The sequence below is a fragment of the Stigmatopora argus genome, chromosome 5 (assembly GCF_051989625.1).
Source record: "Stigmatopora argus isolate UIUO_Sarg chromosome 5, RoL_Sarg_1.0, whole genome shotgun sequence".
Classification (NCBI taxonomy): domain Eukaryota; kingdom Metazoa; phylum Chordata; class Actinopteri; order Syngnathiformes; family Syngnathidae; genus Stigmatopora; species Stigmatopora argus.
Genome location: NC_135391.1, coordinates 7,617,391 through 7,644,361, shown reverse-complemented (window position 1 = coordinate 7,644,361; position 26,971 = coordinate 7,617,391). Strand labels below are relative to the sequence as shown.

At 44.5% G+C, this 26,971-nt stretch overlaps 3 protein-coding genes across 6 annotated transcripts; 1 reads left to right on the top strand and 2 right to left on the bottom strand.

Moving 5' to 3' along the window:
* The first annotated feature begins 44 nt into the window (after positions 1 to 44).
* ciao1 (cytosolic iron-sulfur assembly component 1) lies at positions 45 to 6,649 on the top strand. Of its 3 annotated transcripts, none has more exons than XM_077600605.1 (8): positions 45 to 366; positions 554 to 702; positions 778 to 889; positions 4,821 to 4,909; positions 4,977 to 5,178; positions 5,244 to 5,313; positions 5,403 to 5,639; positions 6,499 to 6,649. In XM_077600605.1, exons 1-7 carry the CDS (start codon positions 228 to 230, stop codon positions 5,635 to 5,637), a joined length of 996 nt encoding a protein of 331 aa, XP_077456731.1. In that variant the 5' UTR covers positions 45 to 227; the 3' UTR covers positions 5,638 to 5,639; positions 6,499 to 6,649. The 3 variants fall into 3 exon arrangements, with proteins under 3 accessions (XP_077456731.1, XP_077456732.1, XP_077456730.1); XM_077600606.1 differs by having other exon boundaries at positions 6,525 to 6,541; XM_077600604.1 differs by lacking the exon at positions 6,499 to 6,649 and having other exon boundaries at positions 5,403 to 6,074.
* On the bottom strand, positions 5,762 to 17,550 carry snrnp200 (small nuclear ribonucleoprotein 200 (U5)). 2 transcript variants are annotated; one of them, XM_077600603.1, is made up of 45 exons: positions 17,280 to 17,550; positions 16,918 to 17,081; positions 16,376 to 16,547; positions 16,106 to 16,298; positions 15,966 to 16,021; positions 15,802 to 15,900; positions 15,573 to 15,725; positions 15,386 to 15,485; positions 15,124 to 15,260; positions 14,974 to 15,051; positions 14,471 to 14,644; positions 14,248 to 14,385; positions 14,007 to 14,162; positions 13,701 to 13,871; positions 13,413 to 13,606; positions 13,194 to 13,317; positions 12,883 to 13,032; positions 12,559 to 12,801; positions 12,297 to 12,485; positions 12,018 to 12,215; positions 11,783 to 11,935; positions 11,627 to 11,707; positions 11,459 to 11,542; positions 11,131 to 11,237; positions 10,907 to 11,025; positions 10,693 to 10,847; positions 10,421 to 10,610; positions 10,156 to 10,329; positions 9,901 to 10,061; positions 9,599 to 9,826; positions 9,324 to 9,515; positions 9,048 to 9,226; positions 8,829 to 8,980; positions 8,655 to 8,763; positions 8,432 to 8,540; positions 8,152 to 8,341; positions 7,866 to 8,030; positions 7,423 to 7,544; positions 7,200 to 7,343; positions 6,953 to 7,129; positions 6,718 to 6,878; positions 6,544 to 6,625; positions 6,263 to 6,355; positions 6,002 to 6,186; positions 5,762 to 5,935 (listed from the first exon to the last, which is right to left on the bottom strand). In XM_077600603.1, exons 1-44 carry the CDS (start codon positions 17,322 to 17,324, stop codon positions 6,037 to 6,039), a joined length of 6,411 nt encoding a protein of 2,136 aa, XP_077456729.1. In that variant the 5' UTR covers positions 17,325 to 17,550; the 3' UTR covers positions 5,762 to 5,935; positions 6,002 to 6,036. The 2 variants fall into 2 exon arrangements, with proteins under 2 accessions (XP_077456729.1, XP_077456728.1); XM_077600602.1 differs by having other exon boundaries at positions 5,762 to 6,186.
* Positions 17,551 to 19,269: 1,719 nt separating this feature from the next.
* Positions 19,270 to 25,433, bottom strand: zfand5a (zinc finger, AN1-type domain 5a). Its single transcript, XM_077600960.1, has 6 exons — positions 25,251 to 25,433; positions 22,747 to 22,908; positions 22,305 to 22,407; positions 22,118 to 22,203; positions 20,895 to 21,023; positions 19,270 to 20,825 (listed from the first exon to the last, which is right to left on the bottom strand). Exons 2-6 carry the CDS (start codon positions 22,904 to 22,906, stop codon positions 20,677 to 20,679), a joined length of 627 nt encoding a protein of 208 aa, XP_077457086.1. The 5' UTR covers positions 22,907 to 22,908; positions 25,251 to 25,433; the 3' UTR covers positions 19,270 to 20,676.
* Between the last annotated feature and the right edge of the window lie 1,538 nt (positions 25,434 to 26,971).

Below are 26,971 nucleotides of genomic sequence, written 5' to 3'. Positions count from 1 at the left end.
TTTTTAAATTAAAAATGATCAATTGTGTTTCCCACAATGCATTGCGCAAAGCAGGATAGCAAACATGGCGACGCTTCCGCATGCATAGGGTGTGCAAACCGTCATTTGCGTTATTAAACACAACTTTTGAACATTTTGAGCATCAAAAGTCCCACTTGACAAATTCTCACAAGAGACTTTGCCGCATTTGTCATTAGTTGGGTAGGAGTGTCGTTCTAGTTTGAACAATGAAGGACAATTTGACTCTGGTTCAGAGAGTGGAGGCGCATCCGGACTCTCGTTGTTGGTTCGTCGGTTGGAATCCAAACGGGTCTCTTCTGGCCTCGTGTGGGGGCGACAAGACCATCCGGATCTGGGGGCAGGAAGGTCAGTGTTTAGCTTGAATCAAATTAGGTTGAAATTGCGTGAACCGCAACGTGTTACTATGCATGTGCAGTACCTGGGATGGCAGTGAATAAGTTAAGTGTAGTACGTATGCATCAGTATTGTCAGCCATTTTCGTTTCTTGTGTGTGTCCTTCAATTAACACGTTCGGGTGTTGTGTTTTGCGCAGGTGACACGTGGGTGTGCAAGAGCGTGCTGGAGGACGGCCACCAACGCACCGTCAGGAAGCTGGCGTGGTCTCCATGTGGCAATTATCTAGCCTCTGCCAGCTTTGATGCCACGACCAGCATCTGGAGGAAGAAAAATCAAGAATTTGAGGTCAGTGTTGATCTTTGCCGTTGAAATGTTGGGTGGGTTTTTTTTGGACTAGAGAAAACATTAGTGTTCTTTTAGAGCTTGACCGTGTTGGAGGGTCATGAGAACGAGGTGAAATGCGTGGCTTGGGCACCTTCGGGCAACCTGCTCGCGACCTGCAGCCGCGATAAGAGCGTGTGGATTTGGGAAGGTAGGTGTTCTTTTTTTTTAACCCGTTCTATTATGATGCTTGGAAATGCAGATCCCGGAAAAGTTTAGGTTCCGATTACAGACGCTCCCCTACTTACGAACATTCGAGTTACGAACAACGGTACATACGAACATGTCTGCAAATTGCGTTTAAGTCCAAAAATGTTCGCAAGTCCAATTTTGTATTTCGCCTCTTTTATATACTTATATCGACCTTAAACATAAATTATAATACAAAATATAGCACTGAATCAACTTACAAACAAATTCAACTTATGAACAATCGCTCGGAACCAATTGCGTTCGTTAAGGCTTTTTTTCTTAAAAAATGACATAGTATTGTAAGGCTTTTTTCTTTTAAAAAAACGACATAGTATTGTAAGGCTTTTTTTTTCGTAAAAAACGACATAGTATAGTAAGGCTTTTTTCTTAAAAAACAACATAGTATAGGCTTTTTTCTTTAAAGACGACATAGTATAGTAAGGCTTATTTTCTTTAAAAACGACACAGTATAGTAAGGCTTTTTTTGTCTTTAAAAACGACATAGTATAGTAAGGCTTTTTATTTACAAAAATGACCATGTATAGTAAGGCTTTTTTGTTTAAAAAAGACCATGTATAGTAAGGCTTTTTTTCTTTAAAAAACGACATGGTATAGTAAGGCTTTTTTTCCTAAAAAAACGACATAGTATAGTATGGCTTTTTTCCCCTAAAAAAACGACATAGTATAGCATGGCTTTTTTTTCTTGAAAAACGACATAGTAGAGGAAGCCTTTTTCCCTAAAAAACGACATAGTATAGTATGGCTTTTCCCCCTAAAAAACGACATAGTATAGTATGGCTTTTTTTCTTAAAAAACGACATAGTATAGTAAGGCTTTTTTTCTTAAACGACATAGTATAGTATGGCTTTTTTTCCTTTAAAAAACGACATAGTATAGTAAGGCTTTTTTTTTCCTAAAAAACGACATAGTATAGCATGGCTTTTTTTCTTGAAAAACGACATAGTATAGCATGGCTTTTTTTCTTGAAAAACGACATAGTAGAGGAAGCCTTCTTTTCTTAAAAAACGACATAGTATAGTAAGGCTTTTTTTCTTTAAAAAATGACATAGCAAGTAAAGCTAAGAGAGTCGGAGAATAAATCTGACTTCTGATTCTTCACCTTCTAGTTGTTGCTCTGGTCCACTGGCAAAATCATTGGGTCAGAACATGAGGCGGAAATCAGGAGTGAGTTCAATTCCACTCGTTGCAATTCTCAAATTGTTTATTGAGGTAATGAAAAGGATAAATACAACTTCCAACTTTACTGTGGTCCAGTGGCAAAGATAATGGGTCAGAACTTCAGGTGGACTCAAGTTCAAATCAGAAGTGAGTTTGATTCCACTCTTTGCAATTCTCAAATTGTTTGTTGAGGTAATGAAAAGGATAAATATAACTTCCAATCACTTCATTTCAGAAGACACTGTGGTCCAGTGGCAAGAACAATGGGTTGAAATTAAAGTTGGACACAAGTTCAAATCTGGAGTGAGTTCAAGTCCACTCTTTGCAAATCTCAAATTGTTTATTGAGGTGATGAAAAGGATAGATATAACTTCCAATCAGATCATTTCAGAAGTCACTGTGGTCCAGTGGCAAAGACAATGGGTCAGACAGACCTCAAGTTAGTGGATTTGACTGCCATGTGGGAGATGGGGTTCGAATCCCGCTCTTGTTTGACTAATCACTACACTAGTAGTTCAGTAAATGGGTAATCCTTTTTTCATTCAAATAAAGACTTAGTCATTTTTTTCAGCAAAACAATATTTCCGGTCAGCCTTCGGCTGACCGGAAGACAGTTGGGAGGGGGGGGTTCCTGGTGGTGTTCGACAGTCGGCCTTCGGCCGACTGCCGACACCATACAGTCGTTGACTGGCGACACCGGGACGTGAACCCTCGACACCCACGTCGCAGGCAGGTGACTTACCCACTACACCACGAGGCGGCCCGCCTATACATGATTGGAAGTTATATTTATCCTTTTCATTACCTAAATAAACAATTTGAGAATTGCAAAGAGTGGAATTGAACTCATTCCTGATTTGAACTTGAGTCCACCTGAAGTTCTGACCCATTGTCTTTGCCACTGGACCACAGTGACTTCTGAAATGATCTGATTGGAAGTTATATCTATCCTTTTCATTACCTCAATAAACAATTTGAGAATTGCAAAGAGTGGAATTGAACTCATTCCTGATTTGAACTTGGGTCCACCTGAAGTTCTGACCCATTGTCTTTGCCACTGGACCACAGTGACTTCTGAAATAATCTGATTGGAAGTTATATCTATCCTTTTCATTACCTCAATAAACAATTTGAGAATTGCAAAGAGTGGAATTGAACTCATTCCTGATTTGAACTTGGGTCCACCTGAAGTTCTGACCCATTGTCTTTGCCACTGGACCACAGTGACTTCTGAAATAATCTGATTGGAAGTTATATCTATCCTTTTCATTACCTCAATAAACAATTTGAGAATTGCAAAGAGTGGATTTGAACTCATTCCTGATTTGAACTTGAGTCCACCTGAAGTTCTGACCCATTATCTTTGCCACTGGACCACAGTGACTTCTGAAATGATCTGATTGGAAGTTATATCTATCCTTTTCATTACCTCAATAAACAATTTGAGAATTGCAAAGAGTGGAATTGAACTCATTCCTGATTTGAACTTGAGTCCACCTGAAGTGCTGACCCATTGTCTTTGCCACTGGACCACAGTGACTTCTGAAATGATGTGATTGGAAGTTATATCTATCCTTTTCACTACCTCAATAAACAATTTGAGAATTGCAAAGAGTGGAATTGAACTCGAGTCCACCTGAAGTTCTGACCCATTGTCTTTGCCACTGGACTACAGTGACTTCTGAAATGATGTGATTGGAAGTTATATCTATCCTTTTCATTACCTCAATAAACAATTTGAGAATTGCAAAGAGTGGAATTGAACTCGAGTCCACCTGAAGTTCTGACCCATTGTCTTTGCCACTGGACCACAGTGACTTCTGAAAGTTTCAGTTTCTAATACATAAATCTCTCTCTCTCTCTCTACAGTACTGTACATATTCTCTCCATTTTATTAAATGTTTTTTTTTTTTCAGTACAAACCAATGCGTGTTACTTATACAAGCCTTAAACATACAAATGCACTTATATAAACCTTCAATATACTTATATCGGCCTTAAACATAAATTATAATACAAAATATAGCACTGAATCAACTTACAAACAAATTCAACTTATGAACAATCGCTCGGAACCAATTGCGTTCGTAAGTAGGGGAGCGTCTGTATATCCAAATACTAACCTGGCCTGACCCTGCTGAGCTTCCAAAATCAGACATGATCAGGTGTTTTCTGTGTAATATGGCATAAGCACAACTAGAACGTCAGATCTAATATTTTGAGTAGCACCTATAATTTTAGCAAAACCAAACTTAACTGTTTAGTGCACATTTTTCATTGTGTTTGGCTCGCAAATACAGGGTGTTCCAAAATGTTTGACCCCGTTTTCTAGGCCAATAATTTTAAGACAGTGGAGCAGGTTTGTGAAGTTTTCCTGCCTAGTCCTCCAAGTGTGGAAATCCACATTTCAGCGCTTTTCTTGAAAGTTTTGTTGCCAAAGTCCTAATTTGTTTTGTACGTAGTTGGTGCCTTCTTTGCTGCACTGTGTTTGGTGACTCGGTCGGAGCATACTCTCACACGAAAAATGCCTTTTGTGGCATTTCTTAAGCTAAAAGATAGAAATGCTAAACGTTACACATGGAAACTTGAAACATTTCTACACAAACTGAGCGTTTAGGGTCATTCCAAAGAAAATTGTCAAAATGATTGGCCGACAAAATGTGGTAGAACATTTTGGAACACCCTGTAATCTTATCATTTGTGCTTCACAGTTGATGAAGAGGACGATTACGAGTGCGTTACGGTATTGAACTCCCACACGCAGGATGTCAAACATGTTGCGTGGCACCCAACGCAGGAAGTGAGTCCCAGCACGTCAATGATTTATTTTTATTTTTTACTTCTAACATTTTTATTTTTGAATGTAGCTTTTGGCTTCAGCGAGCTACGACAACAACATCTGCATTTACAAAGAGGTGGACGACGACTGGGAGTGTCAGGCCACGCTGAAGGGCCACACGTCCACCGTGTGGAATCTGTCCTTCAGCGCCACCGGCGAGAGGCTGGCTTCGTGTAGCGATGATCGCGCCGTTAAGATTTGGAAGGAGTACCCCGCCGAAAGCGGGCAAGGTGAGTTGGCAAAAATACAAGTTCACCTCGTCTGGGTAATGAGCGCGCCATTGTGCTGTGAGCAGGCGACAAGTCATGGAAATGCGTCTGTACGCTGTCTGGCTATCACGATCGCACAGTATACGACATTGACTGGTAAGATTTAAATACCTTGGACTTAACTTTTTTGTCATTTGATGACGCATACATCTTAAATAACTGTACTCGTCTCTCCGTCTCACGAGGTGTCGTCTGACCGGAGCTCTGGCAACCGCCAGCGGGGACAACGCCGTCCGAGTGTTTAGGGAGGACGCGTCGTCCGACCCCGACCAGCCGTCGTTCTCCTTGGCGGCGCACGAGCCCAACGCTCACGGCCAGGATGTCAACTGCGTGACGTGGAATCCAAAAGAAGCCGGACTGCTAGCTTCTTGTAGCGACGACGGCGACATTGCCATTTGGAAGTTCCTCGAGCAAGACTGAATGTGGGTGACGTTTTTGCACTGACTACTCGTTGATCGAAATGGCGACGGCGGTCTCATCCATCACGTGCATACTTGTAATTCATCTGATGATGTTTATATTAATGACGACACAATTACAAGGCTTTTCCTTCTTGAAAAAACTCTGGAATTTTTATTAAAATGTTCACTGCTCAACAATAACAACTTTAACTTGCGGTGGCAAAAATAGACAATAGACTGCTTGACAAAAAGTGCCCACAGGTACTACAAATGACTGTTGCTAAATGAAAAATATTCAATGATGTTCTGGAGCTGACCTTAAACCATATGAAAGAACAATTACTTCAAAGTAAATGGGAAGAAAATGTTGGGTAAATATTTACAGAAATCAGACTGCCTCCATTGACTTGTTCTCCAATTAGTCCGAGTCGCTATCCGCATCGCTGTCGGCCTCTTTGACGTCGGTGCTGAACTTGTACTCCTGGTCGCAACCCATGTAGGCGTCGCTCATGAAGTACAGCGTGTAGTTGTGAACGCCCATCGCCGGTGCCACAAAATCTAACTTGACCTGCAGGAGATGTAACATGAATTGCACTGAAGTTTTTCAGACGGCCGTCAAAAGGCAGAGCGCGCAGACCACCGACCTTTGCTTTCTGTTGAAGCGTCAGTCGCTTGATGGAGATGAGGCTGTTGGATTTGGGGTCTCCAATCACAACCCACCAGCCCTCTTCACGATTCTGAGAAGCATTAGATTAGAATAAGAAAATACTTAGGTGCTATAAAAAGTCTTTACAGAGCAAAATACTCAGATTTAACGCGCACTGTCGGAATATTCAGTCACCAACATTGTGTTATTTTTGAATTGTTATCCTCCTCACAGAACATTTTTCAATTCTTTCATCAAAGAACGTTGAAGAAACAATACCTGAGGGAACATGGGCGCAATGACGGGCCCGGTGACTTCCTCCTCTCGTTCCAGATGGACCTGAACCAGAACTGGATTCCCGCTGAGAGTGAAAAAAAAAATAAAAAAATTCAAATCTTGAGGCTAATGCTCAACATCGTGTCTTCGCTCGCGCGAGCGAACAAGGAGACAGACCTCTTGATGTTGTCCTTATCGGCCACTTCGTAGGACAGCTCGATGTTGGGATAGCGATTGCAGAAGCGAGCCACGTCGGCTATCTGAATGTCGGACAGCTGCAGCAAAGCGCTTCTTTCCTCGTCCTCCATCTCCATGATGTCGAAGATGCTCTCCACACCCTGATCCGTCCGTCGCGGCTCGTTACTCGACGGTCGGGACGTTGGACGGCGGCGAGAGGAAACGGGCGATTTACCTTATCCGTGCAGCGCTTGATGTGCTCGGAGGTGAAGAACGGGAGCTGTTTGAGGTAGGAATCCTTGGACCACATGGCCTGCGTGACCATCTGGGCCAACTCCATAGCCGCCAAGGCGGGGCTCAGCCAGCCGTTACTGGACAGCACATCCACGCAAGCCTGGATCAAACGCACCGCCTAACGAGCAAGACGAGGCGGTCACTCTCCGGCTTGGACAGACGAACGCACGCCGCGTGTCTAAACTCACTTTGCTCAGGATCTCCTCAGTGTCCGACTGCAGCTCCGCGCTCAGCTGCATCCTGGAGAGGTGGGCCTGGAGCAGCAGATTGGTCTTCACGTGGGGGTCGTTGAACTTGGGGTTGTTCAGCTTGTGGGGCACCTTTTGTGCAAGCTGCAGGAGGAAAAATAAAATCAGACATACTTCCAGAGACTTTCGGATTTGCTATATTTCCCCGTTTAACACAACTTACCTGTCGAAGGAGCGCTTCCTCGTGATGCCTGATGGGAATGTTTTTATACTCTGCGGCGTTGGAGATGATCTCGATCAGGCCGCGGATCTTTGTCTTGGCGTTGAGGGACATACTGAATAGCTCTGCACAGCGTAAAGAAAATACTTAGTGGTCATCCAACAAAATAAAAGCGACAGGCAAACATTCACTCGCTTACAGCCTTTTCCAGTCAAAGTGATACTTGAAAAATTGTTCTGAAACACTACCCCAGAGATAGTTTCAATAAAACGGAACTGCATTGTCTCATTTGAGCATTTCATTCGGTAAAGCTAGAGGGAATTTAGCTCCAAATAGACCAATTGCACCGTACAGTGAACGTAGACATTTCAAAACCGCCAAAATTTGCACAATAAAAATTCCCCCCCTCCCCTCTTCACTACATTCCAATAAAAAAGGGCACAAACCGATGGTGGTGTAGTTGATGTAGTAGTAGGCGGCGATCATGCCCAAGTTGAGTGGCGCCACGTCCATCTCGTCCTCAATGCTAATGCACTTGGACTGCTCCAGGTCGTGCAACGTGTTCTCCACCAGCTCAGACAGGTGATCGGACAAGTGGCGATGGGACATGCCTGGCACAGGGACAAGTCGGCGTTGGAGATTTTATGTTGTCAAATTTTCTATTCTGCTTTTGCGTGAGCTCAAGCGCATTCAATGATGCCCCCTTTAATTAGCCTTGAAAAGTGTATTCACCTTGAAGATTGTAGTAGTTGGGGTTTTGGGTCATGCGACGGTACAAGAACGTCCAGGTCAGATAGTCCACGGCGTCCTGCTTGTTTTCCACCGTTTTGGTGACAATCTCGGCGTTGAAGTGGTCGTGGAGACAATGGTCCAAGTGGGACTCCACGGGCAGAGGCTCGTACAAGAACTTTTTGAAGAAGTCCTATCGCGACAGGAAGAAATCACGTTGATTTGCCATCCTTTACGTCGCTTAATGTTTAAGTAAAAAAAAACAGAAAAACAGCAGACATACCTTCTTGGAGCCCTGACACATGATCACGCAGCGTCCTTCGTCGTCAAGAATGGGCCTGTTGGCTTTGCCGACCATCTGGAGGACGTCGTAGATGGGATAGTCCACATAGCTGCGCGGAGGATGAACACAATGGCATAGATCGGAGAAAAAAATGAGAGCCGTGTGAGCCATACATCAAATACAGCGTCCCGGACGTCCGCAAATGTTCTCCATCTTTACTTACGCGTGTATGATGCCATTGTAGTACTGCGTATCCATGACAATGACGAGATGCGCCGAGATGTCGACCCCCCAGCAGAGGGAGCGAGACGCCACCACCACCTGGACGGCACCTGGGAAAGACGATCGGGGACCAGTCAGAAACCACCCACTCTCATCTTGGTGTCGTGGCTCGTACCCGAGTTGAAGAGCCGCTCCACGATTCTGCGCTCGCCGGCGGACAGGCCCTCGTGGAGGTAGCCCACGCCGTTGGCCAGGGTCTCTTTCAGGGTGGCGTCGGTTATCTTATCCAGGAAAGGAGCCAGATCTTTTTCCGTGCAGTGCAGGAACCTAAAGGCGACAGCCGAGTGAGCTCTCCCGACCGATTAGCGTTGGCAAAAACGGGACGGAGACCCACCTCTGAGGGACCACGTCGGCGGCACAGAAAGTGAGGATGTCGATGGCCGTGAGGCGAGTCTGCCTGCGGGACGGCACGAACACCACGGCCGGCTTGGAGGGCGAGTGCTTCATGATGGCGTGGTACACCGGCTTGGCCATGGAGAGCAGGCGAGTCTGAGTGTGGCTCACGTTGAAGCCCTGAAAAGGCCGGGAGGCGGAGTTCAGATGAGGTCGCGGCAGGTGGCGGGCGAGTGGCCGCGGCAGGTGGCGGGCGAGTGGCCGCGCTTTTCCGTACCTGGATGTGCAGCTCCAGGGGCACGGGGCGAACGTTGGGGTGGAAGTTGAACGTGGCCGTGGTGCTGCAACCCAGCCAGTGGGCCACGTCTTTGGCGTTGGACAGCGACGAGCTGAGCGCCACGATGCGGATGGGCCGCTCGATCTGAGACGAGATGTATCTCATCCTCGAGCAGATGACCTCCAGCACCGGCTGGGGGAGGGAGCAGACGTTACGACGTGTTACCAGCGGCAGAGACGTTCTCTCCATACGTGACCCGACGACTTGAACCTTACCCCGTTTTCTCCTCCGATGAGGTGCGTTTCATCCACAATGAAAAGACTGACGTTTTGGACATTCTTCCTCTGCTTCCAGCGGCGGGACAAGATGTCCCATTTATCAGGGGTGCTGACAATAATGTCTCCCTTTCCCAGCAGTTTCAAATCGGTGCTGGTTTCTCCCGTGAGCAGCACCACCTTCTTGTTTAGGTAGTCTTGGAACTTTTGGTTCCAGTCCACAAACACCTAACGGAACCAACACATATATGAGGATGCCAATTTTACTCTAGATATATTGCCATTGATGATCTGAATCCGACCTGTTCTGCCAGCGCTTCCATGGGGGTGATGTAGACGCAGCGACCTTCCGCGTTGTGCAGTAGCATTCTCAGGATGGCAAACTCGGCACAGATGGTTTTCCCGCTGCCCGTGGGCGCTCCCACAAACACGTTGTCATCGCTGTTGTACACGGCATTGAACACTGGACGGACGCAGAAAAAAACATTACATTTAACACTGGTCTAAACCCCCCAAAAAATTATCCTTCTGAATTTGGTCGTCCCTTATTCTTTTACCTTGAGTTTGAATGGGGTTAAAGAAGGGGAACTTATTTTGGTAGAGGGCCTCGAAGGCAGAGTTCCTGAGAGCCGTGACGGGAAGGGGCTGCAGGTCGAGCAGCTCGGTGGGCGGAGGGTACTTCTCGGGGAGGATCAGGTGCCGGAACGACACGGGAAGCTGAGTTTCGCAGGCTGGAGTGATAGTACGGCAAAAGGAATGAAACTTTGAAATAAAAGGGGCGATGGATCGAGTCTACGCAAGCGCCTCCTCCGTTCGACTTACACAGCCAGCGGTCGGAAACCACGCGGATGAAGTACTGAGGAGGGAGGGGCTCAAACACCGGCACAAAGAAGGTCACCAGGTGCTCGTCCTGGGCGTACTTGGCTTTGAGCAGGAAGTACTCGTGGTGAAGGATGACCTCGCTGTCCACGTCCTCCACCAGGATCCAGAAAGCCTCGGACGAACCGTGGATCTGAAACGAGGCGAGCGGAAGTTATGGGACAAGTGCGCGAATGCAGCGCCGCACGCTATTGACACCCCGAAAAAAGCCTAACCTTGTCGTCCCACTGGAAATCTGGGGTGATGGTGAGCTCCACTTTGAGCGTGGAGCGGGTAATGGGCTGAAGGTGAACGGCCAGGTCCAGTTTGGGGAACTGGTGGACATATTTGTGGATGGTCTTCCCCATTTTGGGCATTCGGATCAGCTCGCCTAGAAAACGCCGCTTTACTGCGAGTCCGCAGGGGGGATTTCAACAATGGGAAACTCACCGATCTCATTGTGGTTGAGGTCATAGAGTCGCTCGAAGGGGAAGTTTTTCTTCTCGATCTTCTTGATCACTTCTTCTGGCAACTTCTTAAACTGGCGCAGTGGGGACATTGACTGCCACCTGAAAAGAAAATCAGCATACGCTTCAAGATCTGGCTTTTGTAACGCAATTACTAAAAATAAAAACAACAAAAAACAGCCAGTCCAAATTTGATGACAGACTTACATTCTCTTGTCAATCATCTTGCACAGATTCATGGTTTTGTCTGATAGCTGAGCCCAGCCTCTGTTCAAAACAATCTCAAAAATGGCTCGCATCAGCCTTCCGGCACTCTGCAAGGGAAATTCAACAAGCCGACTTTGAAAATGCAGGGTTTCTGATCTTTCTGAATTTTAACTTGCATTCATACAGTAGGTGTTGTGAACAATTTCTATAGAAACGAGTGATAAACGTACAATTCATTTGGACTGGGAGACCCAGGCCAAGCAAAACGGAGACATTCCTCACCCTAAATGTCAACTAATGACTTGAATAAATATGTAACAATCCAAACCTGGGTCACATAAACCATGTCTGCCATGAGGGCAAAGCCTTCCAGTTTTAGCTGAGAGATAAATGCCTGGAGCAGCACGTTGATCTGTGGGGGGAAAAGAGGGCAATCATTCAATTGAATGGCACTGAAAAATGAACATTCAGGGCTAGCTAGCTAGCTGAAAGTTACCTTGGCACTGGGCTCCTCAATGCTTTCCTTCACTGGAATGGGAACCCTCTCCAGCAGTTTCTGGAGTTCCAACTTCTCCTCCTAAAACAAACGGCCATAATTGTAAGGATCCCGGTTATTCGGTTAGGGCAGACAACACTTCAGAGTCCGCCATACCTCTCTCACGGTGATGTTCCTGAACTCGGAGGAAAGCGAAAAGACGCGGAAAAGCTCAATCTCACTCAGGGTCGGTTTGAGCAGCTGGTTGTACGTTTGAACCGAGTCGTGTGTAATGTAGAAATGACTGGCGATGCGGCCTAAGTCGGTCACCTTTGAAGAGACCGCCAGGTAAGTTGAACTGCAGCTATTTTGAAAAATGCTTTGTGGAAACAGAAAACCCCAAAACGCGTACCTGGAAACTGCCCGACCTCTTGTCGTATTTGACGAGGCTGTTCTTATCCAGTACGTTGGCGGCCGTGTGCACCAGATCCGTCCGCCGGCGGTCCAGCAGCGGGTCTGATGAGCGGTCATCGTGGGAGACCCCATACAGCGTTGGGTTGCGAAGCATGCGCACGTACAGGTAGGTGTAACCCAGCCAGTTCACCGCATCCTGAAATCAAGTCCCCAAAAACGTCACTGATCGTTTCAACGCTTAAAGTAGAAAGGCCGCCACCGCCGCCCGTGAATTGACCTTCACGTTCTGAACGTTTCCCAACACGATCTCGGCGTTGAGCATGTCGGGAAGCTTGCTGACCATCTGGCTCTCGATGGGCAGCTGCTGGTTGAGCAGGGACAGGTAATACTGCAGCTCTCCGTGGGACGTGATCAGGATTCCTTCTCCCTTGGTGTCGTACTGCGGACGACCGGCTCGACCGAGCATCTGAAATGTTCACCCCGGATTGGCAAACGCCCTAATGCCAATCGGACAGTCCCCGCGTGGTCTCGACACTCACCTGCAAGATGTCCAGGGCGCCCAACTCGGTCCACCTGCCTTTCTCGGGGCTGTACACCTGCGTACCTTTGATGATGACCGTGTGTGCTGGCAAGTTGACGCCCCAAGCCAGAGTCGCCGTGGACACCAGAACCTGAATGTGGCGATCGGCAAATAGATCTTCCACCAGGGTACGGTCCACTCTGGTCATTCCGGCGTGGTGGATGGCAAAGCCGTAAGGGAGCAAGTCCTTCAGCTCCAGGTTCTGTGAAAGGCGAAAACCAGCTGTCGATATTTTGCACAAGTCTTCCCCCCCCAAAAAAGTTCTTTTCTTTGTCTACTTTACCTTGCATTGTTCTGCTTCAGTGCGCAACACTTCAGTGGAGGCGGAGCCCTCTCGAAGGAAAAGACCGAGCGTGTCCTTCTCCAAACACATGTCTCTGATGGCCCTGGCTGTCTTTCCGGTTTCTTTTCTGGAGTGAACAAATACAAGCACCTGGCAGAAACAAATACAAGTTAGTAGCCTGTACAAACCCCAATAGGCAATGTATGCCAGATATATCATGATGCTTTGTATTCCAATAGGTTCCTCGATAGCCCGTTAACGTATAAAATAATAATCGGTTTCCCTCAAACACAAAGTTATAAAAGACCAACCTGGTTCTTCCCAGCATGCTCCATTATCTTCTCATAGACAATTTCATTCATGATCTGGAATCGTTTAATAGCTTTCTTCTCCGTGATGCCAACATAAGTCTGTTCCAAAGGAACTGGTCGGAAACTGCAGAGGTAACCAAAACGTGTCATTATTCACACATTCTTTTTGAACAACCCGAATAAATGGCACCAACTAACCGCTGTGGTTCACGGGTATACCTGTTATCGAAGTAGAAGAGACCCTTAGCGGCATCGACACGCAAGCAGGTGGCCACGTCCTCGTAGTTGGGCAGCGTGGCGCTGAGTCCCAGCAGACGCACGTCTTCCTGAGTCAGCTCCACGTTGCGGATGGTTCGAGCCACCAGGGACTCCAACACGGGCCCGCGGTCGTCGTGCAGCAAGTGGATTTCATCCTGCGCAAGTGTTCGCATTTCTTATTTCAAACTATGCTCACCTTCTATAACAACAGTCTTAAAAAATGTTTTAAAAAGTATGCCTGGCACCTACAATGATAATGAGGCGCACTAGTTGGGTATAAGTCCGGTCGCCGCCTTTACGAGTGATGATGTCCCATTTTTCAGGGGTGCAGACAATAATTTGAGTGGCATTAATCTCCTCTTTGCATAGTTGATGATCTCCTGTCAACTCCGACACTGTGATTCCATAGCTTGCCAATCGCTGGAAGAAAAAAAAGGGGGGGAAACATTGGCATTGACCTTTTATTTTTTTAATGGATAAAATCCACGAATTTAAAAGGATCTCTCTCGGCATCAATGGCATCCAAAGAGTGAAATGCAAATGAGACGAACTTACCTTACTAAAGCTTCCCACCATTTCCTGTACCAAAGAACGCATGGGTGCAATGTAGATGATTTTGAAGTCATCCACATTTATGGTCCCGTCCATGTTGATGTGTTTTCCGATTTCTCGGAGCATTGCCATCAGAGCCACGTTTGTCTTACCGGCTCCCTGCGCAAACACCACATCGTGTAAAATATTTAGAGAAATAATATAATACCTGCAGAGCCAAATCCAATGCTCAAACTCAACCTACCGTTGGCGCGCACACAAGCAGGTTCTCGTCAGTTTCCATGGCGGTTTTAAACAACTTGCTCTGGATACGGTTTAAGGTTTTATAGCCTTCAAATCCAGCCTGGGCATACTTGGGCAGCTTATCAATGGAAACAAGAACCTAGCAGTGTAATAATGAGGAAAAGCAATGAGGACACAAATCCTACTGACATGTCTAACTATAGATCTGCTTCCAAAATACAAACCTCTTCATCGCCAAACGGCTTGGGTTTGAGTGCAGGAACGTGCACTTCTTCATAACCTTTTCTTTGCTTGCGAAAGGAGCCATCTGGCAGCTGACAGCGCTTGTTGGCCATAAAATGGCTTCCCTGTGTGAAGGTTAGGTCTTCCAGGTCCAAAAGTTGGCGGGGGGTAACAGCCTGGAGGACAAGGATGGATTTAAAGAAAATGGATTTGCTAATAATAGCAGCTAATGAATTAAAAAAATCACAACCTATATGTTGTATGCTGACATGTTGCCACTGTCATACAGTAATCCCTCGAATATCGCAGTTAATGGCCGTTATAAATGAAAAACCGCAAAGAAGGATCACCCCTATTATGAATACCTTTTTTTTCTCTTTATTGCGGAGTCCTAGTAGCTGGGGGAGTGGCTTCCACTCGCAAGTTTTAGGGCGGATTTTCACATTTTTATGAATTCCCCCCAAAAAATCAGATGTAGTGAAGCCACAATAGTATATGTAGTTACCTCTCCATGGCCCGTGTCCATTGCTTCCATGTCATCCACTCGCGATTTTCGGACTCTCTCCCTGCGAGAACGCTCCTCCTAAAAATATAAAAACCCGTCCAGATACGATGCGAAAAAATTAAAAGATACATGTGAGGACGCACGCCTTACCCGAATAATGTCCTCCTTCTCCGTCTCTTGGAGCTGGTAGAGAATCTTTGAAAGTTCCTGGTCAGACTCCATCTTTCCGGTGATTCGTTCCTTTTCCGCCTCACTTTGAGCGCTTGCCAACATTGTGCAATATTGGACTGCGGGTGAAAAGCATACAAAATTCAATTTGGACTCAAAATGCCATCTAAATGTGCAAACGAGCGCCTACAGAAAAAAATCGTTACTACATTTGAGAAGGACAACAAAAGCCCGATTCACTTACTCATCCGACGATGCTGGCGGAGGATTTTGATGAAGTCAAAAGTGTTAAAGCCCAGCAGCAACACAAGCTGATTTTCACACTCTCTGTCATCACTGGCAGTCTGGAAGAAATGGACAAAAACTCAGTTCAGAGGAAGAAGGAAAAAAGAAAGAAAAAAAACACTAAAAATGAAAAGTGATGAGCTGACCTTGAGAATTTCCAAGACTTCATCTGCTTTTTTTTGGGAAACAATTGCATCATCATAAAAACGACTGAGCTGCCGCTGGAGCCAAAAGGCGTCAATGTCTCGCGGGTGGAGATCTTTCTTCTTCACTGTCATCACATCGCCCGTGACGCCAAGCTGAATGGGCAGAAGAAGGATCAATAAACAATCAAGCTTCACCTCCACTACTCAGGCAGATGGATGGGCCGCTCACATTGGCCGAAAGAGCAGAGCCCACGCCGGCTTCCTCTCCTTCGCTGTCTTCATCTGAGTGTTCATCCCGCACTTCTCCATACTTGTCTTCATCGCCCTCCTAAAAAAAAAGGATTCGTTTGTAAAGCAGAAATCGCTTAAAATTCTAACATCCAAGAAATATACCTCCTCATCAGATCCAAACTGGACATTGACGCCATAAGTTTCATCGATGTTGTCATCTACAAAAAGAGAGAATTGACGAGGGAATTAATAGTTTGGAATACATTGGTTATTGAGTGCACAGTCGTTTCATTGAAACATACCCATATTTTGCAAATCCTTATCGCCCCCATAGTCGGTGATCTTCTTTCCCAAGTTGACCAGCACATGGTAGCGGGTGTCATCGGCCGGGCCCAAAAGCTGCTCCACCTCACGCCGCCGCTCTTTGTCCCTCATTTTATCATTCTTTAGCACGGCCAACACTTCATCTGCTGCGCCGCAGAGGATATCGCGTGGCTATAAGGAGAAAAGACTGGAGTCAGTGAACGGTCATTGAACCAACGTTCATCCAGTAAAAAGTGGGATTCACAAACCTGATCTCCCAAAGCCGCATGGATGAAACTGAGCAAAACTTCATAGGTTTCTCTTGTTTCTTTGGTTTTGGGTTTGTATACAATTCCCACCATTTCATCAATGCCCTCCGACAGGAGAGTAAAGCCCTTCATTTTGTTGATATCATGTCTGTCCTCGTCTCTCTTTCGTCTCCTGTTTAAACAGAAAAATAAAGTTATTACATGAGGACATATAAAACTGGGTAATAGAACATTTATTTTAGGATTTATCAATTTGATTGATTTTTTTTAGATTTAATATTACAGCCAAGATTTATTTGCTGGTGTGATTAAGACATGGTAATCAAGGATCAGCAACGTAAATTAGAATCGTTGTCACAAAATGGCATATTGGATTTCAAGCTAAAAACGATTATTTTCTTAATGACACATTCGATTTCAAGATAAATATAATATTATTTCGAACTGCAAATGGTGTCTGTGGGCACAAAAAAACAATACCACTGCATTTACGCCAAAAATGTGAGTCGATTGTCAAAACGTCAAAAGAAACTTGTACTGACTTGTCTCGTCTCTCTTCCAGTTTTTGAGGTTTAGTTCTCTGGGCTTTGTCTCCCATCTTGGTTCCCTCCAGCTTCCCCACCAGGGACAGCACCTCTCCAGTAGGTTCATCTCGCCGAGTTCGGTCGATCAGGGAGCGATCGGCTTGCAGCACCAAGTTCGAATTCTACGGTTCAAAACATATTGAGCAAATTCGGTGTAGCCACAGAAGCTAATAGCTAATTCTCACTCGGCAACAAACTAACACAAACGCTGATAAATACATTCGATAAACAGATAATAAAGTCGTATAAGATGTAAATAAACAATCATGTAGGATCCGATGTATTGAACTGCACTGCGTTTTATACAAAATCCTACTCACCGCTTTGTACTCATACTGCAAGCTACGAGCGGTAACATCCGCCATGGTGCTACCTTGCGTAAGCTACGAGCACACTTTCTTTTAAAAAAAAAAACTGATACGGGCTCAAATCGACCACAAGAATCGTGACGTGCTCTCCTCGGAAAAAGATGCAGAAATCATCGGCGCATGGCTTAAGCGTGTATCGTTCAAATTTCGATCAAATATTCCCGTTGGAGTCCAACTCACGCTACGGTTACGTTCCAATAGCACCGCTAACACGAGCGGTGGACGAAATTACTTCCTTTTCCGGTCGCAGAGGTCATAGGCAAGAACTGTAGCGCCCTCCGGCGGTTAAACGTCTGCACATGCTTTACTCGTTGGATCATAAGATAAAATCTAGAGGTGTGCAACTCAAATATTTGAACATAACGCAAAAGTGAAGAAATGTTTTTTTTTGTAATTTAGTTTTTTTGGCAGAAGGAAAACTTGTTTGCTGCAAGATAAAATAGAAGCTTTAACAGTCATGCTTTTCTCCATTCTTGACATAAAATTGCAATAAACAAAATTGGGAAAAAGAGAGAATATTTCTGCATTTCTAGAATATTTTAAACCTTTCTAATCACATTAATTTCCCCGTAAGAATCAAAAAAGTATATAAAGAAAGTGTAGTAATTAAAGATAAGTTAATTTATTAATACCTTGAATACTGAATCCTGAAATTATTTTTTGCACAGAGATATGGAAAATAAAAACTCAGCTGCTTCAAAGGGTTGTTATGTCTCTGCACATTATAAAGTATGCACAATACACTATAAAAATTGTAAACATTGCAAAAATAGACAGACTGCAAAGTCATTGCACCCAAGACAATTTACGAAGTTGCGACTGTGATGCCTCTTGAGCTCCCAAATGTTGACGTCTCTGTTATCGTCCTTTGTTCTTGTCTCATCCCGTTCAGTCACACCTACAACGGCAGACCCCAACATGGAGGGTGACACACTCCGCCTCACGCGCTAGTGGAAATGACAAAATAACACGTGTTCACGGTGGCAGATCAGCCTCGAGCAAGCGCTTCTCTCCATTCATTTTCTGTTTTTCACAGGAGGTCAGCATTTGTTGAATGTCACGACTCCCAAGGAATGTGCTGAATCTTCTTCTCTACGAGCACAGGGGTCAAAAACATGGTGCCCATGAGGACTAGCTTCATTCCCCAGGGACCACCAAATAGCCTGCAGGTCTCTTCTAAAAATAGCCCGGTCACAGGCCATTATTTCCTGGAGGTGCTGTTGAAGTGACTGTAAACACTTGTAAAGCTTTTCCTAACAACACAACATATAAAACGTCATTTGAGCACATTATGTGGCTCCAACTTAAAAAAAGGCCTTCACATTACTCAAAATCCAAGGTTTTGATTGGAAAAGATGACCGATTCCTGCTTGACCACCCTAAATCCACCTTGTTTTTTTTTTGCCCAAATCCTGTTTTGTGCCGGGCCCGCGTCCAAACAATGTGATCTGTGTCATAGGAAGCGCACATGAGCACGGCTCAGCTGTCAGAGCAGCTGCTGCCGTGACGCCATCTGCGTGTCCCAAAAGGAGTGTGAAAGAACTTATTGTTTATTTTGAAGTGCACGGGCAAGCCAGGTTGGTCCTAGTCGTCCGTACACTACGACCCGTGTGACCGAAACAATGACGCACTTTGGCGCCGATCACGATCCTGCCAAGGTTAAAATAATAATAACAACAACGTCATAACACAAAATCCGCAAGTTCAAGCAACCGGTTTAACTGAGCTGATGCCTTCTTTACTAAATACAATTGCTCTCCCTGCACCACTTTGCTGAGTCACCTATTATGATGTCATCGTATTCCCAACAGCAGTTTTCTGGCCTGACAACAAAATAAAAATGTGCAGTCTTTTCTTTGCAAGTTTTAAAATACTAAAAAATTCTAAATACCACACGCACACACACCAAAAAAAAATACTGACTATACACAGTACAGCGTGGTAATGTCTCTCTGTACAGTTTTATTTACATGATACTATTCTGTGGTAATGCTGGATAGCAGGACTATATGCAATACATAAATATCAAGTTTTTTTTCTTTTTTTGTACAAATTTGCATATAACTAAGAATCGAAACGGAGGGTGGGGGGGAAAATCAAACAGATATAGTTGTCTTAAATGGAAAAACACACTGGAAGATGAACAAAAATCACATACGTACAATGTGTCAGGCACCCATGAAAACACTCCTTGCGTACAACACACGCGCTACATATAATTATGATAGTCTCATATTTTTTTTTCATTTAAATCTAGGTCTTGCATGCTCCTGTAGTTTTCTGTAAACATGTGCTGATAAACCTTGTTTCTCAACAATCACACACAAACTTTGCTCACATGTACGTTGTGTTAGCGCACTTAAATCATTAAAAAAACTACAAAGTATGGCGCACGTATGCATCGAATAGATGCGCCGACAACCAAACGAGATTGATATGAAGGGGACTGATATAATAATAATTGTCTCAGCAATTAAAAATGCCTGCAACTCATTTCCGAATGCATAAATCCAATTCATTCAACGATGAAAAACTGCGAGTCTTCCATCATTCCGGCCTGTCACTCCCGTGAATGCACGTTTTCACCCTTAATGCCCACCACTAGGGTTTTAGTTCAGTGAAAATCAATTTGTCCCTGTCCTGCACTATACCCCGATAATGAAACAAGAATGAGCCTCGTCACAATCAAACCAATCAGTCAACATAAGAATGTTGATCAGAGGGGTCACTGAGGCAGAAAAGAGGTGACCTGTTGCTCTGCTGGGGTCACAACAGATGAGCACAAAAAGACAAAGGATTGGGGCTGGGGGAGGTGATGGGGGGGTATGGTGGTCTTGGACGAGGCGAATGGAACGACTTTGAGGTAGGTAAAGCCAGGAGAGACGGAGACGAAGTAACAGAACCCCTTGTGCGATATTTTGGGGGACAGTCTCAAGTCTAGAATCGGGTTGGTGACGCATGACGGGGTCTGAGCAAGCATGGCGGTCTGCACTTTGGCACAACATGCCTGGTTAAGGTGAAAAGAGCGCAGCTTATGTCGGACATCGAGTCTGGGCTCCTCGTTATAAGACAATATGTATTCTCGGGGAGAAAAAGTCACACCACAGAAAATAAGATCAAACTAACAAAAAGGATTCATCAAAAGGGGAGCAAAGTGATCATTCATGCATCTCCCTCAGACATGATTTTTTTTCTTTATCTTGAGGTTTTCATTTTGTAAATCAAGTCCTTTCCGTCCTCACTTGGCCTCAAATGCCAGTGCTCAATTCCAAGGGTGAAATACTCCAGTCTTTTTCCAAAAAAAGTGTCATCTTTATCACCGCCACTTGCATCATTTGCCTTGCGAGATTTATATTCTCTGGATCTTGTCGGCCACCACTACGGGGTTCTCCTTTCGGATCTTGGCGGCCGCTTCAGCTTTGTAGTCGTACGGGCAGTTGTGCTTGTCGGAGTACCGGTGGATTCCGCAGAAGAGGTTCCCGCAGCGACAGTCGAATCCTGAAAAGCCCAAAATGATAAGAACCAAATGCACAAAAAGGCCCTTTCTTTCTACTGCCCACCGCATACCTGTGAGGCCCACTCTCTTGCGGCACATGAAACATCTATTCTTCTTAGGCTTGGACGCGTCATCTTTGCTATCGTCACCGCTGGAAGAAGCTATAGGAGTTGGGCTCGAGGCAGCTGGCTGGTTTACGACTGTCACATGAAGAAAAAACTATATTTAAGGATAAATAACCATGGGAAAAGGTGAAAAGATGTACAGAAGTATGCAGCCATTTGGTGACATCAGTTATACACACACGGATAAAACGTGAAGATAGATGCATGTGATCGCGAGTATTTATGAAATAAAAAGGAACGGTGAGCAATCTGCGATGCTGGCAGTGAATGAATCGAAATGGATTGATCGTCCATTAATTGCATTAGCATTAAAGATGCATTTCAGATTATAAATCGCATTTTTTTTTCACAGTTTGGCTGGGGGTGGGACTTGTGTGAAATTATTTACCTCCCGAGTTGGGGGAGTTGTTTAAAAGTGAAGATTTCATTGGTGATTTGGAGTGAAACTGATAGTTTGGTAAACTTTTTAGCATGTTATTTATGTTATCTGAATAACTCTTAATATGTTTCGTCGTTACTGACATTACCAGGAATGTCAGTCATGTAACGTTAGTCGACCGTACACTTATTCAGCCTGTTGTTCTCTATTTTATTTTTATTTTAAATTGCCTTTAAAGATGACATGTATGTTTTTGGTGTTGGATTTAATTAAATAAATTTCCCCCAAAAATGCGTCTTATATTCCAGTGCGATTTATATATGTTTTTTCCTTCTTGATTATGCATTTTATGGGCTGGTGCGATTTATACTCCAGTGCGATTGATAATCCAGAAAATACGGTACTACGGAGGAACTAACACATTTAATTCATCTCCATTCGTGAATGCGGCAGAATTCACGTTTTTTAAGTGCTGCAACACAGTAAAAAAAAATGCCTTTACTTAGCAGCACTCCATAGTTGCTCAGATGGTAATTAGCATAGGCTCCATCTTAAAATGACCCCTTTCTTTCCCGTTGAGTGGGCTTCTGGTAGCCAGAAGCTACTCCGAAAACGTCTGCTGATGTGGAGTTATTTTTAACCGGCTCTATTTTTAGCCGTCTTTCTTCGACGCAGAAAGAAAACCCCGTGGCCGAGATGAAGGAATAGAAGACGGCCTCAAAGGAGACTGCGCGTGAGCTGTCAGCTGTAAGTGCATCAAATATCTGCTCGGGTACACGTGCGTGTTTACCGGCTTCTAGGGATTCGGGTTTGTCCTCTCTCGAAATGCTCATCTCGGTCATTTGTTGAGTCACGGGAAGCGAGCCTTGAACAGTTCTGTAGATGCCAAAATGGAAGAAACGTGAGGCAAAAGCGGGAGGTGAAAAGGCAAAAGCGGGAGCCGAAAAAGGCTCGCTGGGTTGGCATTGGATACTCACCGAGACATGACTGGCGAGGAGGCAGGGGAAGCGTCAACTTTAGCTAGACTAGCTTCTAGTCTATGGATTGCGGATGCCTCTAAGGTAGGACTAGAAGTTGAGCCTGATTGAGGAAATGTACATTCATTAGACAGGACCCGGTACAAAACGACCAACACTGAAACCAATGTTGATTATTATTATTAATATTTTTTTTGTGCGATGCCTCTTTGACACCGAGAATTAAATCAAATACCATGACTCCCACGCTTGACATTAAGAGTAGCTGTAACCTTGAATATTGCCACTAAGGAAAACAGCTGTGTTTCATTACATAGCGGAAAAATGTCACGTATTCATTTGAAAACAATACAATCTTACATTATACTTAGCAAAGGTTGTGCTGTTTGGAAAAAGTCGGACGAGAGTCTTTCTGTTGATATTTTGTCGTGGCTTGACGTACCCATAGGGTTTAGGGGGCTCATCCGGTCGCTGCTCTGCTGCCGTGTCAGGTGGTCCTTGTAGCATACAGAGCACATACCATTGGTTCTCGGGTTGCCATAGAAACCACAGCCTGTGGCACATAGCATGGGCACCGGACTCTGGTTTGTCTCTTGGGCCATGGCTGAAAATGTGATAAAGAAAGAAACGAGAGGAGTGAGAAAAGGTTTAAAAAAAAAAAAAAAGGGAAAAATGCTTCCTGTGTGGAAATCAATCCCTGACAAAAAATGATCCTTCTTCAACTTTAAACCGCCTTCCCCTCAAGCGTTTGCCATCATGGCTCTTCCCGGAGCTGACACACAATTCGTCATTCAGGAAAACTCGTCTTGATGACGTATCGCGGCGATGACGTGTTCCGCTTAAAAGAACATTGTGTGAATACTGCCATTCAATTCTGTCTTTCTACAGCATAATAATTTATGACTCATTATCGTTTGACAATTGAGTTGATGACACCACTTTGATTAAAAAAACACGTTGGTGCTACTATAAAAACTAAAGACAACAGAATCAAAGAATCATTATTAGGGAAATTCCACTCAACAGCCAGATGACCAAATAAGGCCTTTCAAAACTTGCCCCCTCCCTTACGCAAACAGTCAGTATACATCCATTTCTCTAGGCAAAACTCGTCGGCCCATGACATAGTGATGAAAGAAAAACGGCGGTTGTGTAACGGGGGACTTCACAATTCAAACAGGCCTCGGCGATTTAATAAACGTGGAAACGTAGGAGGGTTAACATTCGAGGTCGTTCTGTTCCCATACTTTAACCAAGGAGCTTATTAACTTCCCCCTCGCGATGACGTGACTAATATGAAAAGGAAGTGGCTGACAATACAAGAAGAATCCTATTTTCTTCCTTGGTAACCTTTGACACAATTCCGTAACATAGCAGCTGCTTACTTGGCAATATTTCGCCCACAAACAGGCTCGTACACTTTTATGTTGCAAGGAAACCGGCAGTTGTTTTTGAATGTCTTCACGCCACAAAAATAGGAATTTCGCCCTCGCCAACACGTGTTTTAAGTCGTAAAGCAACCCCCCTCCTTCTACCAGATCCCTTGTGCATACACGTCAACAAAGGGTTTCCACGGAAAAGCCCACGGTGACCTTCTCTGCCTTCCTGTCACATGTTCATCTGCTGACTGGTGTAGGTTCTTGTCATCGGCTTTTAAAGCCATGCTTCAACTGGATTTAAATGTGACTTTTTTTTAAATCAATGAGAATCATTACAACTCACGAATTTTGAAAGGGGACCATTATGTTTCTCTCAAAGCTACGTCAACATGACTCCACTTGCACAACAACAAAACATTGCAGCCTCAATTTTGCAATCTCACCAAGACATCAAGCAACAGATGTTGAGACAAGGTGAAATACACAAAATAAACCTGAACAGCTTTGAGTTGAACCTGTATTCTTTATTCTGATAAACCATATCGGGTAAACAAGGTGGTTTCCAGGGTCAACATTTGATTTATAGCTCATAAACACATTGAATTGTAACCCGATCCAAGACACATTTCTGTAAATGAATGTCAGTTTGAAAATACTAGAGTTGGAGATCCTCTTTGGTTGACTCCAGATTATCAGCAGGAAGCTGAGCTCCTATTTCAGGCCCCTCTCCGCTGAAAACTACTGAGTCACACTGGACACAAGAGAAACACTCAACCATTGTTTTTGTTATCCTTCTATTTATAAAAAGAAAAATAAATATAGCATAGAATTGGAGAGCACACACAAATGAGGACCAATGATGTTTAGTCAAAGCGTCCAGACGCTGTGCTCTCGGTCGCTCGCCTTTGTTTCTTCCTTTGTCTACATTTGCCTTGTTTCCTGTTTCGACACTACATGAACAGCTACATTTTCCCCTGGATATTGCACTCAGTTCTCACACCAACTGTGTTCCAACCTCCAATATGTAACAAAAGGCTAAAACTGCAACAATTTTGCACAATAGCCCTAAAACAACAGGGATCAACCCCCAGAATACCCACAAGAAACTGACTTGACCACTTGATCAAGCCATCCTTGGTCCTTTTTGATGGCGATTTCCACTGATTTGGCCTCTGGGTCTCGCTTTTTTGTCAATTGGGCGTGTAAATGTTCAACTTTTCGACCAGAATGATCTGGTTTTGGTACCCCAACCCCCTGCATGGGCGAAGCACAGGGGGGGTAACAAGCACCAGCTATCTCTCTCTCTCTCCCCCCAAGCCAGACAGAGTCACGTTGGTGGGCTGCTGACACGAACACCAAGTGGTCGCAAAGCCGTTGACAAACACACGAAAGACAAATAAACAGCTTTTTTTTCCTCTCTCCGACCCAACAGACCACGTGACCTTTCAATCAGCCGTTAAAGGTCGCGTTGGTTGACATCGCCGTCCCACAAAACGCCGTTTTTCGTCTTTTAACTCGACAAAAACACGTTAAGAACATAAATAATCAATGAATCCAAGAAAATCACCTGATGAAATTCGACGTCTCTCGCCGAGCGACGGAGGAAATTGATGTTAGTGGGGTTTAAAAAAAACAGCAACAACGTGGCGTACGTCCTTTCGTCCTTATCCGTTTCGAGCCTTGTTCGGATGGGTTAAATTGTCCGTTCGTCGCCCTCCCGTTCTTCCGTTCTTCCGTCCTCCCGTTCTTCCGTTCTTCCGTCCTTCCGTTCTTTCTCTCTCTGGTGATCTCCAGATCTTTCTGGGTGGATGTTTGTTTCCTTCTTTAGTAAGGGGAGTGGCGGCGGATGGTGTCACGGGTGAAACAACGTGTCCCGATTGGCTGGCCGCGGAGCCCCCCGGATTAGCGTTTGCCCGTGCGCATGCGCACAAACCGTCTAGCCTTTATTACACATGGATTCGTCATCCACCTACAAGGACAACAACCTTTTTTATCCTACTTTTTATTGAGTAATCATCCGAAACGGTCGACGGCGTAAATTCTGCTGCGGCACTGACACCGTAGATATGAAAAAGATACAAGGTTGGATGATAATGTAAGATAAACAGGACAATATGTCCTTTGTTGCTTGTTTTTTTGCCTTCACAAGTACATTGACTTTAAGATTGATAAGGTGATAAGTCTCTAACACACGTTAAAGTAATATTAATATTGAGTCCTTTTTTAAAAATTAATAATTCCATACATAAAGTATTAAATGATTAATGTCAACGGCCTGGCTGCCTCACAGTTCTGAGGTCGAGGGTTCGATTCCCTGAGGTCATTCAAAGAAAATGGGAGTATTAAGCAAAGACTAGAAGCAATTACAGTAAGGTTACACATTCTGGTAACATTTACTAGTCAGAAGAACTTTTAAAACATAAACAAGTTGTAAGGAGTTGTCATTACAGTTATTTGAAAGTATGCTACCACACATTCAGAACTTTTCTTCATTAAACAAAAGATTATAGTCTATCTTTGGCTACGTGTCAACTTATTCAAAGTGAATATTTAGCAAAAAAAATTAAATCGAAAACCTTTTCGTTTGTTAACAGTAAAACCAATGTAAAATCACAAAATGAGCTGTAAACAAGAACAAATAATGTTTACTTCCTTCTTATACAGTAGTTTCGCTTCAACTTTGTGCTTTGAAGAGCCCCCTCCCCATCTTTCCATGACTTGCCGTGTTGGGGGAAACAAAAACAAGTTCCTTCCATGTATTTTCAGTGTGTCAGTTGGCCCCGCAGGTCTGACAAGTCTCAACGTCTTCTTCCCACCCCGTCCGTCAATCAACGTAAAGGCCTCCTTAAGCCCAGCCCAGTAGAAAACAAACATGCCTTGGACAGAATGTATGTCACCGCATGTTTGTGCTTCAAGCGGAACGTGTCGTCTATCAGTAAATTCGTGGAACTTGGAGCACTCGGACATTCTGTGACCCATTGATTCTGACTGACAGGACAAATGGGAAAAGACGTGGGATCCTGCGATTGGTCTTAGGGTTTCAGAAAGCCAAGGCCAGAACGTTTCTCAAACTGAAACATAATATTAAGGGTGATTATCAGCTCTAGAGGCTGTAACAGAACCTTCCACTCTCTGAGTGGCAACTCATTTAAAGTATTGACTGAGTTGGCATAACTTCTTTAGCATAACTTCTGTAGAAATCCACGAGCTGAGGTGGCTCTTGGCCAAAGATGATACGTTTCTTGATAAACAAGGTAGCAAGTTTGGATGGGCTCTCTCTTACTGCCA

Excerpts from the sequence above, each read along its gene's own strand:
- ciao1 (XM_077600605.1), top strand. The coding sequence starts at position 228 with ATGAAGGACAATTTGACTCTGGTTCAGAGAGTGGAGGCGCATCCGGAC. Across the intron at positions 890-4,820 it reads GAGCGTGTGGATTTGGGAAG|TTGATGAAGAGGACGATTAC; the intron begins GTAGGTGTTCTT and ends TGTGCTTCACAG. Across the intron at positions 5,179-5,243 it reads CCCCGCCGAAAGCGGGCAAG|GCGACAAGTCATGGAAATGC; the intron begins GTGAGTTGGCAA and ends TGCTGTGAGCAG.
- snrnp200 (XM_077600602.1), bottom strand. The coding sequence starts at position 17,324 with ATGGCGGATGTTACCGCTCGTAGCTTGCAGTATGAGTACAAAGCG. Across the intron at positions 10,062-10,155 it reads TAACCCCATTCAAACTCAAG|TGTTCAATGCCGTGTACAAC; the intron begins GTAAAAGAATAA and ends GCGTCCGTCCAG. Across the intron at positions 9,827-9,900 it reads TGGAAGCGCTGGCAGAACAG|GTGTTTGTGGACTGGAACCA; the intron begins GTCGGATTCAGA and ends TGGTTCCGTTAG.
- zfand5a (XM_077600960.1), bottom strand. The coding sequence starts at position 22,906 with ATGGCCCAAGAGACAAACCAGAGTCCGGTGCCCATGCTATGTGCCACA. Across the intron at positions 22,204-22,304 it reads TCCTCGCCAGTCATGTCTCG|AACTGTTCAAGGCTCGCTTC; the intron begins GTGAGTATCCAA and ends TGGCATCTACAG. Across the intron at positions 20,826-20,894 it reads CAAGAGAGTGGGCCTCACAG|GATTCGACTGTCGCTGCGGG; the intron begins GTATGCGGTGGG and ends TGGGCTTTTCAG.